This window comes from Saccostrea cucullata, unplaced genomic scaffold (genome assembly GCF_032062105.1).
Source record: "Saccostrea cucullata isolate Sc308-1 unplaced genomic scaffold, CSIRO_AGI_Scuc_v1 ctg3193, whole genome shotgun sequence".
NCBI classification, from domain to species: Eukaryota; Metazoa; Mollusca; class Bivalvia; order Ostreida; family Ostreidae; genus Saccostrea; species Saccostrea cuccullata.
This window is the reverse complement of record NW_026939868.1, coordinates 53,731-68,083: the sequence shown is the minus strand read 5'-3', so window position 1 is coordinate 68,083 and position 14,353 is coordinate 53,731. Positions and strand designations below refer to the sequence as shown.

Genomic DNA, 14,353 nt, shown 5'->3' with positions numbered 1-14,353 from the left:
TCCGATTTCGGGAGGTCAACATTACCGCTCTTTGATTTTTAGAAAAAAACTGACAATCGTTTATTTTTTATTAATCAGCTGAATTAAATTTTGTATTCATGTGATCTAATTATGAAAGAAAAAAGTTCTGTCTGCAATCGTAACTTCTCTGTTCGCGGGAGTCCGTTTGACAACTCCATCGCACGTGTGCAGACCAAGGCTAAGTGGTCTTGCGGACACAGGTATGTGTACTGTTTGTTATGAGACTGGGTGACCGTAATGCTGGAGACTTGGTGACCGGACTCACGAAATTTACACAAGTTCTATAACTAAACAGTACAGTTAAATTTCCTCTCATCGCGATACGGAACCCTCCCCCTTCCCTGAAATGATAAAATGATTTCCTTCAGATTGGAGAATGCCAATTCAGGCACGTAGCAACAGAGGGGGAGCCAGGGGGCATGCCCCCGCCCCCACTTTTATCCTCAACATTACTTTTACTATTGATGTCCATTGAAAGGTTGGTTGTCCCCCACAACTCTTACCACAGTATACTGATATCAAGGAAATGTAGTAGTGTATGCAAAGAAAATTGGAAGTGAAAAACTTGGCCACTACATCCCCCCCCCCACCCCCCACAAACAAACACACAACGAAATAGGCTTTTCGAATTTGGGCAATTTCCTTTTTTTTTTTTTTTTTGGCTTGTCAACTTTTTACAGGTTAGTATAATTTTCTTTCTCTTGTTGACCCTCCCCTTTTTAAAACGATGCTACGTGCAGGTCTTCAAATTAATGGGGAAAAAAACAAGGTTTGCAAAGATTAGTATGCGTCACTAAACTTTCCTTTTAATAAAACTTTTTAATTTCTGTGTGCCGATTAGAGTGTACAATCGAGAATCGAATTGTGTACATGTACTACATATATTAGTTTCTTTGGGTAAGGGGAGGTACCAGTTTCCGATGCATTTGATTTCCGGAATTTTGCATTGCATTTCCAACAATCAATAAAATCATTTCTAACATTCATTATTTTCATTCTGGATTTTTACAATATATTTCTAGCAATTTAAAATTACAAAAAAGATGGTGAAAGGCTACATGTAGCTGCAGATCTGTAGCTCGTTAGCTGAATAAAAACTGGGATGGATCACCAGAGAGCTACAGTGCCACCCATATTAAAAGTATATATTAATGCGTACAAAAAATTGCGCTTGGTTCTGGAATAATTCCTCAGAATTCTTACCTCAACTGCACAATTTTAAGATGGATTTCAAAATGTTCAAGAGACCTCTATCAAGTACTAGTACTTGACATCTGCAAGAAGCTCGTTGGGCCGAATTATTTTGCCACCCAAAATGGAAAAAACAATTATACGATATTTCCGATATCTCAAATTCAAGCTCAGGAGGACTAATAAAAAAGGTTGTAAGGAATGTTTTGCTGTAGAAAAATTGAAGGAATGTGCTAGAGACACACGGTAAGTAATATTTTTTGATTGCTGCAGTTGAAAAACACGGATATTAAAATATATAGCTTCAGCGCATTTTTGGGGGGTGCACAATTAACATATACACTTTTTAATGAATGGCACTATAGCTCTCTTGCCTGAAATATAGCTAAATTTATGTGAAAGTGAAAGGCTTGACATTTAATTTTAAACATGTACGATGCACGTAGTTCTGCCGGCCTTTGAGCACACGCAGAAATACCCATAAAATGATCAATATTTCAGCCCAAAAGACATTTTAAAAACAATACAAATCAATAGCAACGCAAAAACAGACTTTAAAAAAAATCGGAGGTGGAATCAGGCGAATTTAATCCTTTTACTAAACCACCCACCTCGTAACGATACAGTTATGTGACACGTGTCCGCTTCTTGAATCCCCAACGTACATATATATAATGCATGTACTTGAATAATATGTATTAATATGTCTTCAAGGAAATCTCATGAAGGAAATTTCATTTATATTCTAATATATTCTATATTTTTCTTGATTATTCGTATTTCTCAATTTCTCATTTTCAATTTCATGTATTTATTTTTTTAGGGTAATTTATCCTTAATGAACAGCCAGTCTGCCCATCTGTCACGAGATCTTTAAACTTGATAATAATTACTCAATGAGTTGAAATAATTATAGGACTTTCATATTTCACATGTGCATTATTTGTGACATGTGATTTTCAAATATACTGTGATTTTTTACCCTGTGACCTTGATCTTGGAGCTTGACCTACCCCAAAAATAATGTTACTTCAAATTGACCGTAACTTTGAAAGCTTCCATTTTATAAAATTGCATTACCTGTTACAACGCCTTTCAATATTCTCTGTGATTTTTGACCATTTGACCTTGAAGTTTGACCTGCTTTTCAAAAAACATTAACAATTGTCATACGTTTTGAATGAGAAGAGATAGAGCCTTTATTTTACCCCTGTGTATTACCTGAGACAACACTTTTCTAAATACACTGACTTTTGACAACGTGACCTTGAAGCTTGGCTTACTTTTCACAACTTTAACCTTGATCATATTTTTTGAATGAGAAGAGATAGGACTTTCATATTACACAAAAAGCATATGACTGTACTTACTAGTAGATAATGAACTTTGACCTTGAAGTTTAACCGGCTTTTCCAAAATTTAAAAATAACATAAAAAATTGACCTTAACTTTTTATAGAGAAAGGGTAGCGCTTTCATATCTGGTTTTACACATGTTAGCTTTGACAAGGCCAATCGAAAAAGGGTATAGCTTAAATCATGCCGAGTGTGTCATGGCCTTTAATCAAAGTCATTTAGGATAAGATGTTCTGGCTGGATGCATTGTTTGAAAAAACGTGTAAATGTGTCAATACGGTAGTAGCAAACAAATGGGATATTCTCATCACCAGCATGTCTCATGGTGTGACCCAAGGTCATTTTGACAAGGTGAAGGGCGCAAAAATTCCTTTACTATCCATTTTTTAGATAGTAAAACATAATGTGATGATATCTACCCTTAAAAGATTTCTTTAACATTAGAACGTGGCATGACCTTGACTCAAGGTCTCTTCTCCCTGTCCGCAGCTCCGACGGAAGTCTTACTCGTTGCTTTGCAACGAGCTCAGCTCTAGTTTTATCTAATCATTCCATTCATGCAACATAAGTAGCTTGGTAATATTGATAAGGTTGTGATATTAAAATAATGTTTTCAAGTATAACTGAAATTTTTTTTCAGTTTTAACCTAGAAAAATTCTGGAAAAAAACGAATTGATGCTAATTTTGTTCATATGATATACTTTTATACCTATAATTATTATAATAGCAAAATAACCAAAATTATCCTAAAACGTCTTCAGCTTATATAGTTTATAGTTGTTTTTTTATCCATACATTGGAGATCGCTTAGAAAAATATGTGTAAAAAAAAATTAAAGATATGGAACTCTTACATTGGGTACCCAATTTCACTAATAAAAGAATATAAATGGCGAAAGTAGGTTCCCTGCGGAAGGAGTTCCACACCTTTTATTTTTTTTTTCAACACCTCAATTTTTTTCTAAGCGATCTAAAGGCCTGTAGTATCAGCATATGGAGTTTGATTTTCAACGCAGATGAAAGGGCTATTTTACAAACTTATACCAGACAAAACTTTACAAATGAAAGGTGAAAAATGTCATGGGGGGAAAGATCAAAGAAACTGACGCTCATAGTTGCGGCAAATATGGACGAGACAAAGAAATTACCCCTGCTAGTCATAGGAATATTTGAAAACCCTCGATGTTTTAAGGGGGTAAAATCGCCTCCCGTAATCTCCAGAGCCAACAAAAATATGTTTTAATCCAAGATTTCAAAATCTCTTTGGCGCAGCGCATCCCACGAAATGCGTTGAAGAGACATTGAACAATAATAATGTCAAACAAGCCCAATCCTTGGCTCAACAAGACAGACATTTCTCTTCTTTTATAACTATAGCGGATGCTCTAGATCATGAGTTATTCTCAATCAGTTAATTCTTAAACAAGCCTATGTCTCTTCTCAAGTAGAAAAAAAACACTGGAACACATTAAGCTCGGGTCTCATGATCTTGTGAAAAGAAAACCCTCCCCCATTCATTTTATACTACAATCATCAATTACACAAGTACAGATTATTATTTCGGAAAAATTTCCACAATTTCATATTTCTCGTAGGGATCTGTTGTACTATTATTCATTACCAGACTGCACTCAACTCAAGAATACCCCGAAATAGTTTCTGAACTTTGATGATAACCAACACTATGCAACATTTTCTTCAAACCAGTTATCTCATTGTAAAGAAACCACCACACAGTCCTGACTGCATCTGCCTCGCCCAGCTGTCTTTCTGCAATCTTCAACCAAAGAGATGATGTTACCAACTTATGTGACTTTCGATTTGTTCTTTATACCTTGAAACCCTCTTTATATGAGATATCGCCCTTCCATCTCCTACTATACCTGACAGCCATGCTTGCCCTGGACTGCTCCAGTTGTCAAAAGATTATCCAAGGCTGCATATTTTGTGTGATGAAGGTTCCATGTCGATGTTTGGTGTCATCCAACAATATCTACCGCCCTCCAAGGCTTGGCAAGTGCAACAACGACAAAATTTCCATTCTACATCCAATCAAGTTAGCATTATTACAACAATTCTTTGACCAAAATTCTCACTCAAATATATTTGGTTTATTTATATTTGAAGAATTCATCCAGGTTAAACTTCTCAAATTTTCCATATTAAATCATTCATTCTCTCCCAATATATTGCCAAAGACAAATCAACATCTCAAATTTTAAAGAATTGTCCATGCCACAATGTATTCAGTTATAATTTCTACAGTATCAAAGATTCGTATGAATATATGATATAAAATTGGTTACAGACAAACAAACGGACGACGACGGACGTATTACTATCGCAGAAGCTCTTCTGGTCTCTGACCAGTAGAGCTAAGAACATAGTATGGTGACGACATTGGTCTCCATTGCAGATTCCAATATAACTTCAATGGCTTCCACTGACCCTCTTACAGCATCCAATGTAACACCAAGGTGCTCCTTAAACTGACCTACAGCATCCAATGTAGCAACAAGAGCTTCCTTAGAGTCGCCTACAACACCAAATGTATCACCAAAGTCCTCCTTCGAGTGGTCTACAACCCACAATTAATGCGATGTACACCCAATGTTCTCCTTCGACTGGCCTACAGCATCCAATGTATCACAAAGTTCTCCTCCGAGTGGACTACAGCATCCATTGTAGCACCAAGGGCTTCCTTCGACTGGCGCACAGCATCCATGTAGCTCCAAGGGCTTCCTTAGAGTCGCCTACAGATTCCAATGTAACATCAACAGCTTCCTGCGACTCGGCTACAGCATCCATTGCAATGTAGCACCAAGGTCCTCTTGGAGTGTCCAACAGCATTCACTGTAGCACCAAGGGCTTCCTTAGACTCGCCTACAGCAGCAAACATAGCACCGAAGGCTTCTAAAGACTCCTACATGGATGAAACTTTCCCGCCACAAATGTGGAATGTGTTTGAGATAATGACACAAGGAGGAACAATCTGGTTGAAGGTAAGAAACGGAAATGACCTTATACAAACTTTTAAAACTAAAAGTGATGTTGCACCAATAAATTGTCCCAGTAAATAAACTATTCGATTTATATAGGGTATGATACAACGCTTTTGCAAGCACGTTGATTATAATACAAAATTTGTATCAAAATTCTCTGATCAATACAGTACAGCCAACGCGGATTATGCATCAAACCGCGCTCCCCCCGCGGTGTTTTAATCCTTCCCGCGATACACCCCCGCGGTTATTTCATCGTGGTCCTACCTGTAGCCAGGTATAGACCGCGGCGGTGTAACTTACCGTAGACCGGCTCAGTGAATTAATTTTTTACCTGTACTGCCATATAAATTATCTCTGTTTTTTAATTACTTATTTACAACTTTAAAAAATTAATTTTAATAAATTTTGGTATGATTTAGGCTATTTTAAAAAGTTTGCATCTTCTATACTGAAAATTATTTATATCAAATGTTTGAACTTTTTTCAGGAGTATTCATAGTACGTTTATGATCATATTCATGTGAATACAAACCGGTGGTTATCAATAAATAAACCAACATAAAAATAAGTTAAGATTCGTTGCAATTATTCCATGTCATATTTTTAAACCAATATATGCATGGTTTGATTAATATTTGGACAAAATCAACATTTTTACTACTAAATATTACCTCTCTCTTTCTCTCTCTCTCTCCGTTTGCGTGTGTGACGATTGAATAAGCGTGTAAACATCATATTGTGTAAACACTGGACGGCCGATTATAAAAACAAGTTGCAAACAGTTTTAAACGTTTTCACAGTAATCAAATCATGTTGTTTTAACTCACTAAAAATTATGTACAAAAAATACTTGTCAAGTCAATTCGGATTTTCGTCGAGTGACAAAATGTAATATTCCAGATTTCTAATTATAGTTCACCGATTTAGATTAAAGATTTTAGTACATGTAAATAAGAACGAAATTTGATTTTTAAACAAGTATGCTCATTACAAAAAGAAATTATACACGAAAAAATTCATACTGTATGTACAATTTATTTTAATTCACCTTGAATTCATTTTCACTTTTACCTTAAGCTGGACGTACATATGTGTAAATGCAAAATTTCGTTCATAATGTTCATGTGAAACAACCTGAGGTGCTTTCTTCGTATACTATAGATTGTGTTTGGAAAAACCTGCCTCTATTCCAATCAGACATGACTTCTAATACACGTGTATACTAGTATTGGCCGTTTCCTGTGTATTTGAATTAGTATAATACCTACAGCCACAGGTAAATTTTAAGCCCCGCAGGCATTCAGTCCTGTAAGTGTGGGTCCATGTACAGTGTACATGTACCTTGCACGTGATTTCCACATACAGTCGTACTAACGCAATGAGGTAAAATACTTGTCAAAAACTATGTAACGAAGCCAACTTTTACAGAAAGAATTTCCAACAAACTTGACCTTTTTTTATTATCTTAACATTTTTCGATCTAAAATTAGTAAGAATTTATTTTTTTATATAAAGTTTCTTTTCATCTATTTTTTCTTGGGAATTATAATATCAATATTCAATATATCCGGGGTACACTTTTCTTTTGGGGGGGAGGGGTGTGTGTGTTTGATTTCTCTTTCTCTTTTATTACTTATGGTTATATATATATTTTCTGGGTTTTTTAATCACATCCACTGGAAAACTTATCATTGCAATTTTTATTTTTAAAATCAGCAAAACAGATATTAAAATAAAATAAAAACAATTGGTGCAATTTAAAAAGGTTATTATTTATCCAAAGTTTTTGCTAAAAGTCTTCAGTATCACAATAAAAATGTTAATGGTTGTCACTGTTAAAACACGGACAGTAATCGTTGTCACTGTTAAAAATCACATAATCACTCGTGAAAGGTGAACACATCGTCGCACATGTCGACATTTACAGTCGGGATTACCAGTGTGGCAGTGCTGTTTTTCTTCAGTCTTTTGTCGTTCCTGCGGAGCGATTCATTTATCTTTGTCACTATCCTCTCCCTCCAATTTTCCTCTGATTGAAGCTCGGGGTAAAAAAAACACACGTAACGCTTAATCACCGACTTCCTCCGTGGGTCTAATTCCTTCTTCCCCAGCTTTCCGCCTCCAAACCAGTTGTAGTCAAATCGGAGGTTCCCCTCGCCATAGAGTTCAGGAAACAATTTCCTACACAAATTGACTGCAAAATTACCTGAGTTCCTAGAATCTCTGAGAATTTCCCTGAGTTCTGCATCTGGAATTTGGAATTCCTCGGGAATACCTGTTGATGCACTGTCAGAGTCCGTACTGTTTAACTCAATGATATTGACAGCCTGAGTGGTCGGTTGTTGAAGGCCACCATTCCGCACAAGGTCGATGAGAATATTAATGTTGGTCAAAACTGTATTCATCTGAGCCTCTAGCCCGGTCACCCTTGTGTTTGTTGCAGAAACCTTCTTGTTGAAAACATCATCTGATTTCCGGATGTCCCGCAATTCCCGCATGATTGTCTGTATACTGGCCGTGTCTTCCTCGCTTGTGGATGGACGGTAAGTCCGGAACCTGATAAGCGGGGTACTCGTCTGAAGTGACGAATCTGCGGAAGTCGGAGGATGTCTAGTTGGAGTCAAGAGCGTGGGTGTGACAGATGGTGCTGGTTCCTCAGTTTGTTCTGTTAAATTCGCTGGAGGTCGTGTTGGAGTAAGGAACGTGGATGACAGAAGTGGCGCTGTTTCCTGCAAGTTTTCTGCTGGTTCAAGAGTTGTAACTGTGGGACCGTCCGGAGGAGGGGATCCTAAGGCTATCACCGTTGCCCTCGGTCTTCCGGATTTAGTCTGAAAAAAAAAGTTTTTTTTAATTTTCTAAAACAGAAATAAAATAAAATTATAGTGACAAAATACACATTATTTTGAAAACAAAGAACTTCATTTTTTAACTTTGAAAATGATATCAACTTTCAATATACATAAAAATTACGTATCATTAATTGGAAAGAATGCTAATTAGATCATAATATCTATTTAATACTGCTTTGTAAAGATTTATGTTTATTTAATTTTACATCGAAAGTCACACTGCAGGTATTAATTAAATTTATTTACCAGAGATTTTTCTGTTTTGCGGCGTTTCGACTGTGGTGGTTCTTCCGGCCTGGGTGGAGTTGGTGATCTGGGGGAATGCGCTGAACGAGGGGAAGAGACGACAGGGGATGTCGGCTGCAACAACAAATCCTTCAACTTGGAACGCATCTCCAGCTCTGATCCTGAATGAATAACTACTGCTCTGTCAACTTCCTTTGGTCGCCCCCATTGTACATCATATTCCTCTCCGAGAGTCACAGAGTCACTGTCACACTTAAAAAACATACGAGTTCTCACTTGAAGATTGTCATCACATAAGTACCGCACGATAAAGTGTGTATCATCACGCTGTAAACGTCTGGCCATGGTCATACAAACTGTAGAACTTTCTCAGTCGTAGTCTTTCCGTAGAATGAGGTGTAATAAATTCTTAACAGATTTTTAAGCATGTTAGTAGGAGCTCTGCTCACTAAGATAATTGTGGTCCTGAGTAATTAACAAAGACAGTCTTGTGTACTGTCAACACACGCGTTGTAAGTAGTAGGTAGAAAAGCCAAAGGCCGTGTGTATAATTGACCAATTTGACATACACTCACAAGTGAATTAAAATTCAGACGTTCTGTAAATAATATTTTTTTGATATACCTTTTTCTTCTTAAAATATGTTATATTATTTTAATTTAACAAATGTTTCTTAAGTATGTATGAAAATCGGACGCACACACACACACCTATTTTACAGAATTTTTAAAAACGACCTCTAATAATTAAACACAATCACAACTGTATGAAACAATGAGACACCTAAATTCATCGTATTCCGCTTATTAAGTTTGAACAGTTAGGTCAGTTTGTGCTCGTGAAATAAATTCTAATGAAACCCGATAATTTTAAAAGATTATGTTGTTATTTTATTCGACAGAATAACTATTACAGAGAATTAATTTCATTTAAAAAAATTAGTAAGAATCTATTTTTACTTTTGGACGCTATCAATTTAGTATTTGATAGATGGAGCCTCGAGATGAATGAATGTGTATTGTATGTAATTTTTACAATTACATTTAAATCACTGTTAGTGATTTAACAGTATATTAACAGATTAAGACCTCCAACAGATTTTATTTTTTTTTTGTACAATGTGCATTAAATCACTTCCTTTGTACATGGATTAAGAGAGACTGCTAACACCTAAGGAATTGACACCTGTACAAAATAAACCTACCCTCACCTGGAATTTACCATCCGCTAAAAATAGCTGCACGTGCCATGTATACAGTGGCAAGGTATATCCCCTTATCAGATCTACACATTACGTAATATTACACACAACCCAACCCCCCTTTCCGCTCATATCAACAGAAACCTATCAAGGGAAAAATCACTTTCAAAGTAATTCAGCATGGGACGTATTAGGCATGACCTTAAGTTGGAAATCGTGTGGATGCATAGGAATGGCGCTTCCCAGGCAAAGATTAAAAGAAGACTTCAAGAAATGGGCTACACCGTTTCGAGGATCGCAATTTCTTACTGGATCCATAAGTATAATGTTGGACTTTTTGGTGATGTTTGTGAACCTACAGTGCCTATAACGAACACCTCTGTAAGTCAACGAGATGTGGACATTATCAGACACTCTCTCAACAAGGACTCAACTCTTTCCAGTCGGGATCTCCATAGAATTCTTAAGGAAGACGGTGCTACCTTCGGACTGACGACAACGAAGTTCGCGATTGATGCTTCTGGGTTTACACACTCAAAACCTCGGTATGGACAGATGGTGCGAGATGTGAAAAAAGTTAAGCGAGTGGAATTTTGTCAGCGGTTGATTGCAACAAATGACAACCTGGATAATGTTATATTCTCAGATGAATGTTCCGTCCAACTTCACCAAAACAAACCAACAAGTTACAGAAGAAAAGAATCATCTTCGCAGGTACTACCCAAACCAAAGCACCCACTGAAGATTCATGTTTGGGCCGCCATTAGCAGAAGAGGTGCCTCCCAGATCCGATTGTTTGAGGGTATCATGGACTCAGAGTTCTACATTGACTGCATCTTAAAAGACACTTTAATGCCTTTCATCCAAAGGAAATTCCACGGTGAGGAACATCGCTTCCAGCAAGACAACGACCCAAAGCACACCTCGAAGCGCACTACAGCGTTCATGACAGAAAACGGGATCAATTGGTGGAATGCATGGCCGGCAGGTAAATTCACTTTTCAGCTTTTAAATTAGTAATTCTTTAAACTTAATAGTTCAATAGATAAAAAACAATATTAAAGATTTAACGGAGTTGGGAATATATTTTTTAAACATATGATTTAAATATGTTCAAATACATTTAATCAAGATTTACATTTTCTTTCTAAAGGAAGAAAGCATGTTTAAATCATATTATTAATGTACACGTATTTTTCAGAGAGTCCAGACCTCAACCCCATTGAGATGGTTTGGAATGAGCTGAAGAGGTGCGTTGCTCGTGAAACACCAAGAACGAAGAAGGAATTGGAGGACTGCATCTTGCGATTCTGGCGGACAGAGATGACTCCAGAGAAATGTTCCACTTACATTGACCACGTTTTCAAGGTTGTTCCAGCGTGTGTCGTTTTGAACGGAAGTGCAACTGGTGATGTTCCAAAGAAACTTTTCACGGAGAGATCTCGAGGAAAAAGCATCCGGTATTTCCAGGACATGCTCGTTTCTGACCCCGAAGTTCGCAACAAGGCTGCCGAACTGGAAACAGTGCCGTCTGTGTAGTGTGGACAGTATCAGTGTAGATACAGTCATTAACTATTTTTTGTGTATACTGTACATGTACATGTAGTACAATCTACGGTACTATAAGCTCGTTTCTGACCCCGAGGTCTGCATCAAGGCCGCCGAACTGGAAACAGTGCCGTCTGTGTAGTGTGGACAGTTTCAATGTAGATACAGTCATTAACTTTTTTTTGTATACATGTATTACGATCTTTACTATTGTTATAATGGACAATTTGATTATTATGAAAATTAATTTTAATGGAATAAGTAGTATTGTGAAAATACATTTATATTGAAATTAAATGCATTTATAATAATTCATTCTTATAAAGATATTTATTATACATGTATTGTCTTCAGTTGTTTTCTTTTTATATGACTTCGAACAATCAATAAAAAATAAATTTCAACAAGCATGACAACAACGAAAACATATGAAGTTGAAAAGACAAAAGGTTTTACTTTTAGTTAATATCATGAAACACGTGGGAAATATATTTTCATTAGTAATTCCATAAATAAAAACAAAAAAAAAATAATACCTTTAATTTTCTTAAAGAAGTTATATACCCTGTTTATGGTGAAGATCGTTCAGTGTAGCTTCTTAATAAAGGAACAAATAGATAAACGAAATTTGAAAAACAAAACTGTTATGGTACAAAGATAATACCCACTACAGTTTTTAAAATTATAATTAAGAAAGAATAAATACCAGTGGTAAATATACTCATTATAAGTTAAATGTTTCCATTATTTCTGGGTTTTTTTGTGTGTGTTGGGGGGGGGGGGTCCTTTTTTTATTTATCGTAATTTATTTTTAAGGGAGGATTTGTAATTAAAATATTTTAATTGTTTTTAAATAAAGATATGAGGTTCATGCAGACGACATTGGGGGAATCGGTATGATCGGGGGATGTCAAAAATTATACTTCTCCCGGTTTATGATTTGTTTTAGAACTGTCAAAATGTGAAAATAAAACAAACCTAATCCAAACCCTTTGTCTTTCACAAAGGTGTGAAATTATACCCAGTACAGTGACAGGAAATCTCTCTCTGCTTGAACGCACACAATACACAGGAATCTCAGCAGTTACTAGGGAGACGAAGATTAGTCCGTGCAGCTACATGTACACTGTGTCTACATGTACTAGATCTACCGAGGACAAAAAAAGTTTACTAATCAATGCAAAGTACACATAAAATGTTTTTCAGACATTGTTTGTGGTAGAGTTTATGAATTTCTTTTTCAGTCAATTCTTATTTACACGGCGTAAAAACATTTAGACCTAGAATTAATTTAGAAAGGAATGAGACTTCACAGACGACTCGGAGAATGCTGATTAAATAAAAATCTTCTGCGTATTTTAATATTATATTTGAAGATTAATAATTTTAAAACACCTTCATTTATAGCGCCAATGAAAGTGAAACTGCGATAGATCGTTTCCTTAATCAATCCACTATTAAAATAATTAAATAGCTAAAATTTACAAAACACACTACGAAAATATAAATTAATATCGAATATCATAAATAGCACATTGGGTGTTTTATCTTGCATTGTCGTATAAATATATTACATACAGTAATTTATATCGAAATTTGTGGCTCTAATGAACTCATTAAAAGTAGTTGAAGAATTATTAAACGCTACTTGAGAATTGCTTTGACGATTTTCATAATTATTTAGATACATGAGAGTATATTTATTAGGAAATTAATGTTCGTTTTGTTCTTCAAATATTCTAATATTTTAGCTTCTATATTTCTAAAATATCATTACTGTTACTTTTTGATTTTTTTTAATTCCCTATGTTTTGGCAGGGACCTATATATCATTTAGTATATAGGTCTTTGGTTTTGGTTTCGTTTTATTTTGTTTTGCTTTATAATTTCAAAGGGAGGTAACTCGCGTTTTAGACCAAGACTGTTTTTCACTTGTAATCGCTAATATGTACCGCGACGGTGTGATTTACCTGGATTGGTGAACCGCGGGGGCACGCGGTTTTTACCTGAGACACCTGTACTAACCGCGATGAGATTCACACCGCGGAGGTGCGCGGTAAATGCATAAACCGCGTTGACTGTACTGTATATGTCTATAAACGGTCTGATACAGTGTTGTTTCAATACAAGACACAAGTTTTTACATGTATATATATGCCCCCCTTTCCCCCAGGGTCCTGGGTGTTGATTGGTTGAAGAGGTCCACCTGGTACAGCTCAATCGATTGATTGAAAAAAAAAACCTTGATACTGGAGGAGCCCAGGTTTGGCTCCTTAGGTGCAGGGCTCGACGTTAACTTTTTTCCCTACTTGTCTATTCTGACAAATGACAAGATATGTACTTGTCCGAACTTCAACTTCACCTGTCCGAAAATTTTTCAATTAACATCATATTAGGTAATAAGACAACGGAAATGAAATAATACAAACTTTTAAAACTAAAAGTGATGTTGCACCAATATAATATCCAAGTAAATAAACTATTCGATTTATATCGGGTATGATGTAACGCTTTTGCTAGCACGTTGATTATATTACCAAAGAACTATATAGGGTTTCTTTCATTTGCAGCCCCCAAATTTCGACGTTAAAAAGGTGTATCACAATTACTTTTTTTCTATTAAAATTAAATCTTCAAGATTTTTCTTTCAAACGATGTTTTTTAATTGTTGTAGCTTGATAATTTAAAGGAGATCCAAGATCTTGAAAACCGCATGTTTTTCACAAATGACGTTTTTAGTGCAAAATTTAGGGTAACAAGCCGTGAGTTTGACATGAGCGACGCCATGAACAAGAATATTTTCATATAAAATGTTGTTTATAATATATAAACGTAAAGTATTGTTTATGTGAAAAAGTTGGGGGATTTGAAAGCGAAAAGCTTGTATCCATTATCTAAAAAAAGGTATTTGATGATATACTTGAAATAAAATATTTC

At 35.8% G+C, this 14,353-nt stretch overlaps 1 protein-coding gene across 1 annotated transcript; it reads right to left on the bottom strand.

Moving 5' to 3' along the window:
* Window positions 1-7,375: 7,375 nt before the first annotated feature.
* Window positions 7,376-9,012, bottom strand: LOC134254135 (uncharacterized). The gene is made up of 2 exons (XM_062736680.1): window positions 8,668-9,012; window positions 7,376-8,400 (listed from the first exon to the last, which is right to left on the bottom strand). The coding sequence occupies exons 1-2, from the start codon at window positions 9,010-9,012 to the stop codon at window positions 7,453-7,455; spliced, it is 1,293 nt and encodes a 430-aa protein (XP_062592664.1). The 3' UTR covers window positions 7,376-7,452.
* Between the last annotated feature and the right edge of the window lie 5,341 nt (window positions 9,013-14,353).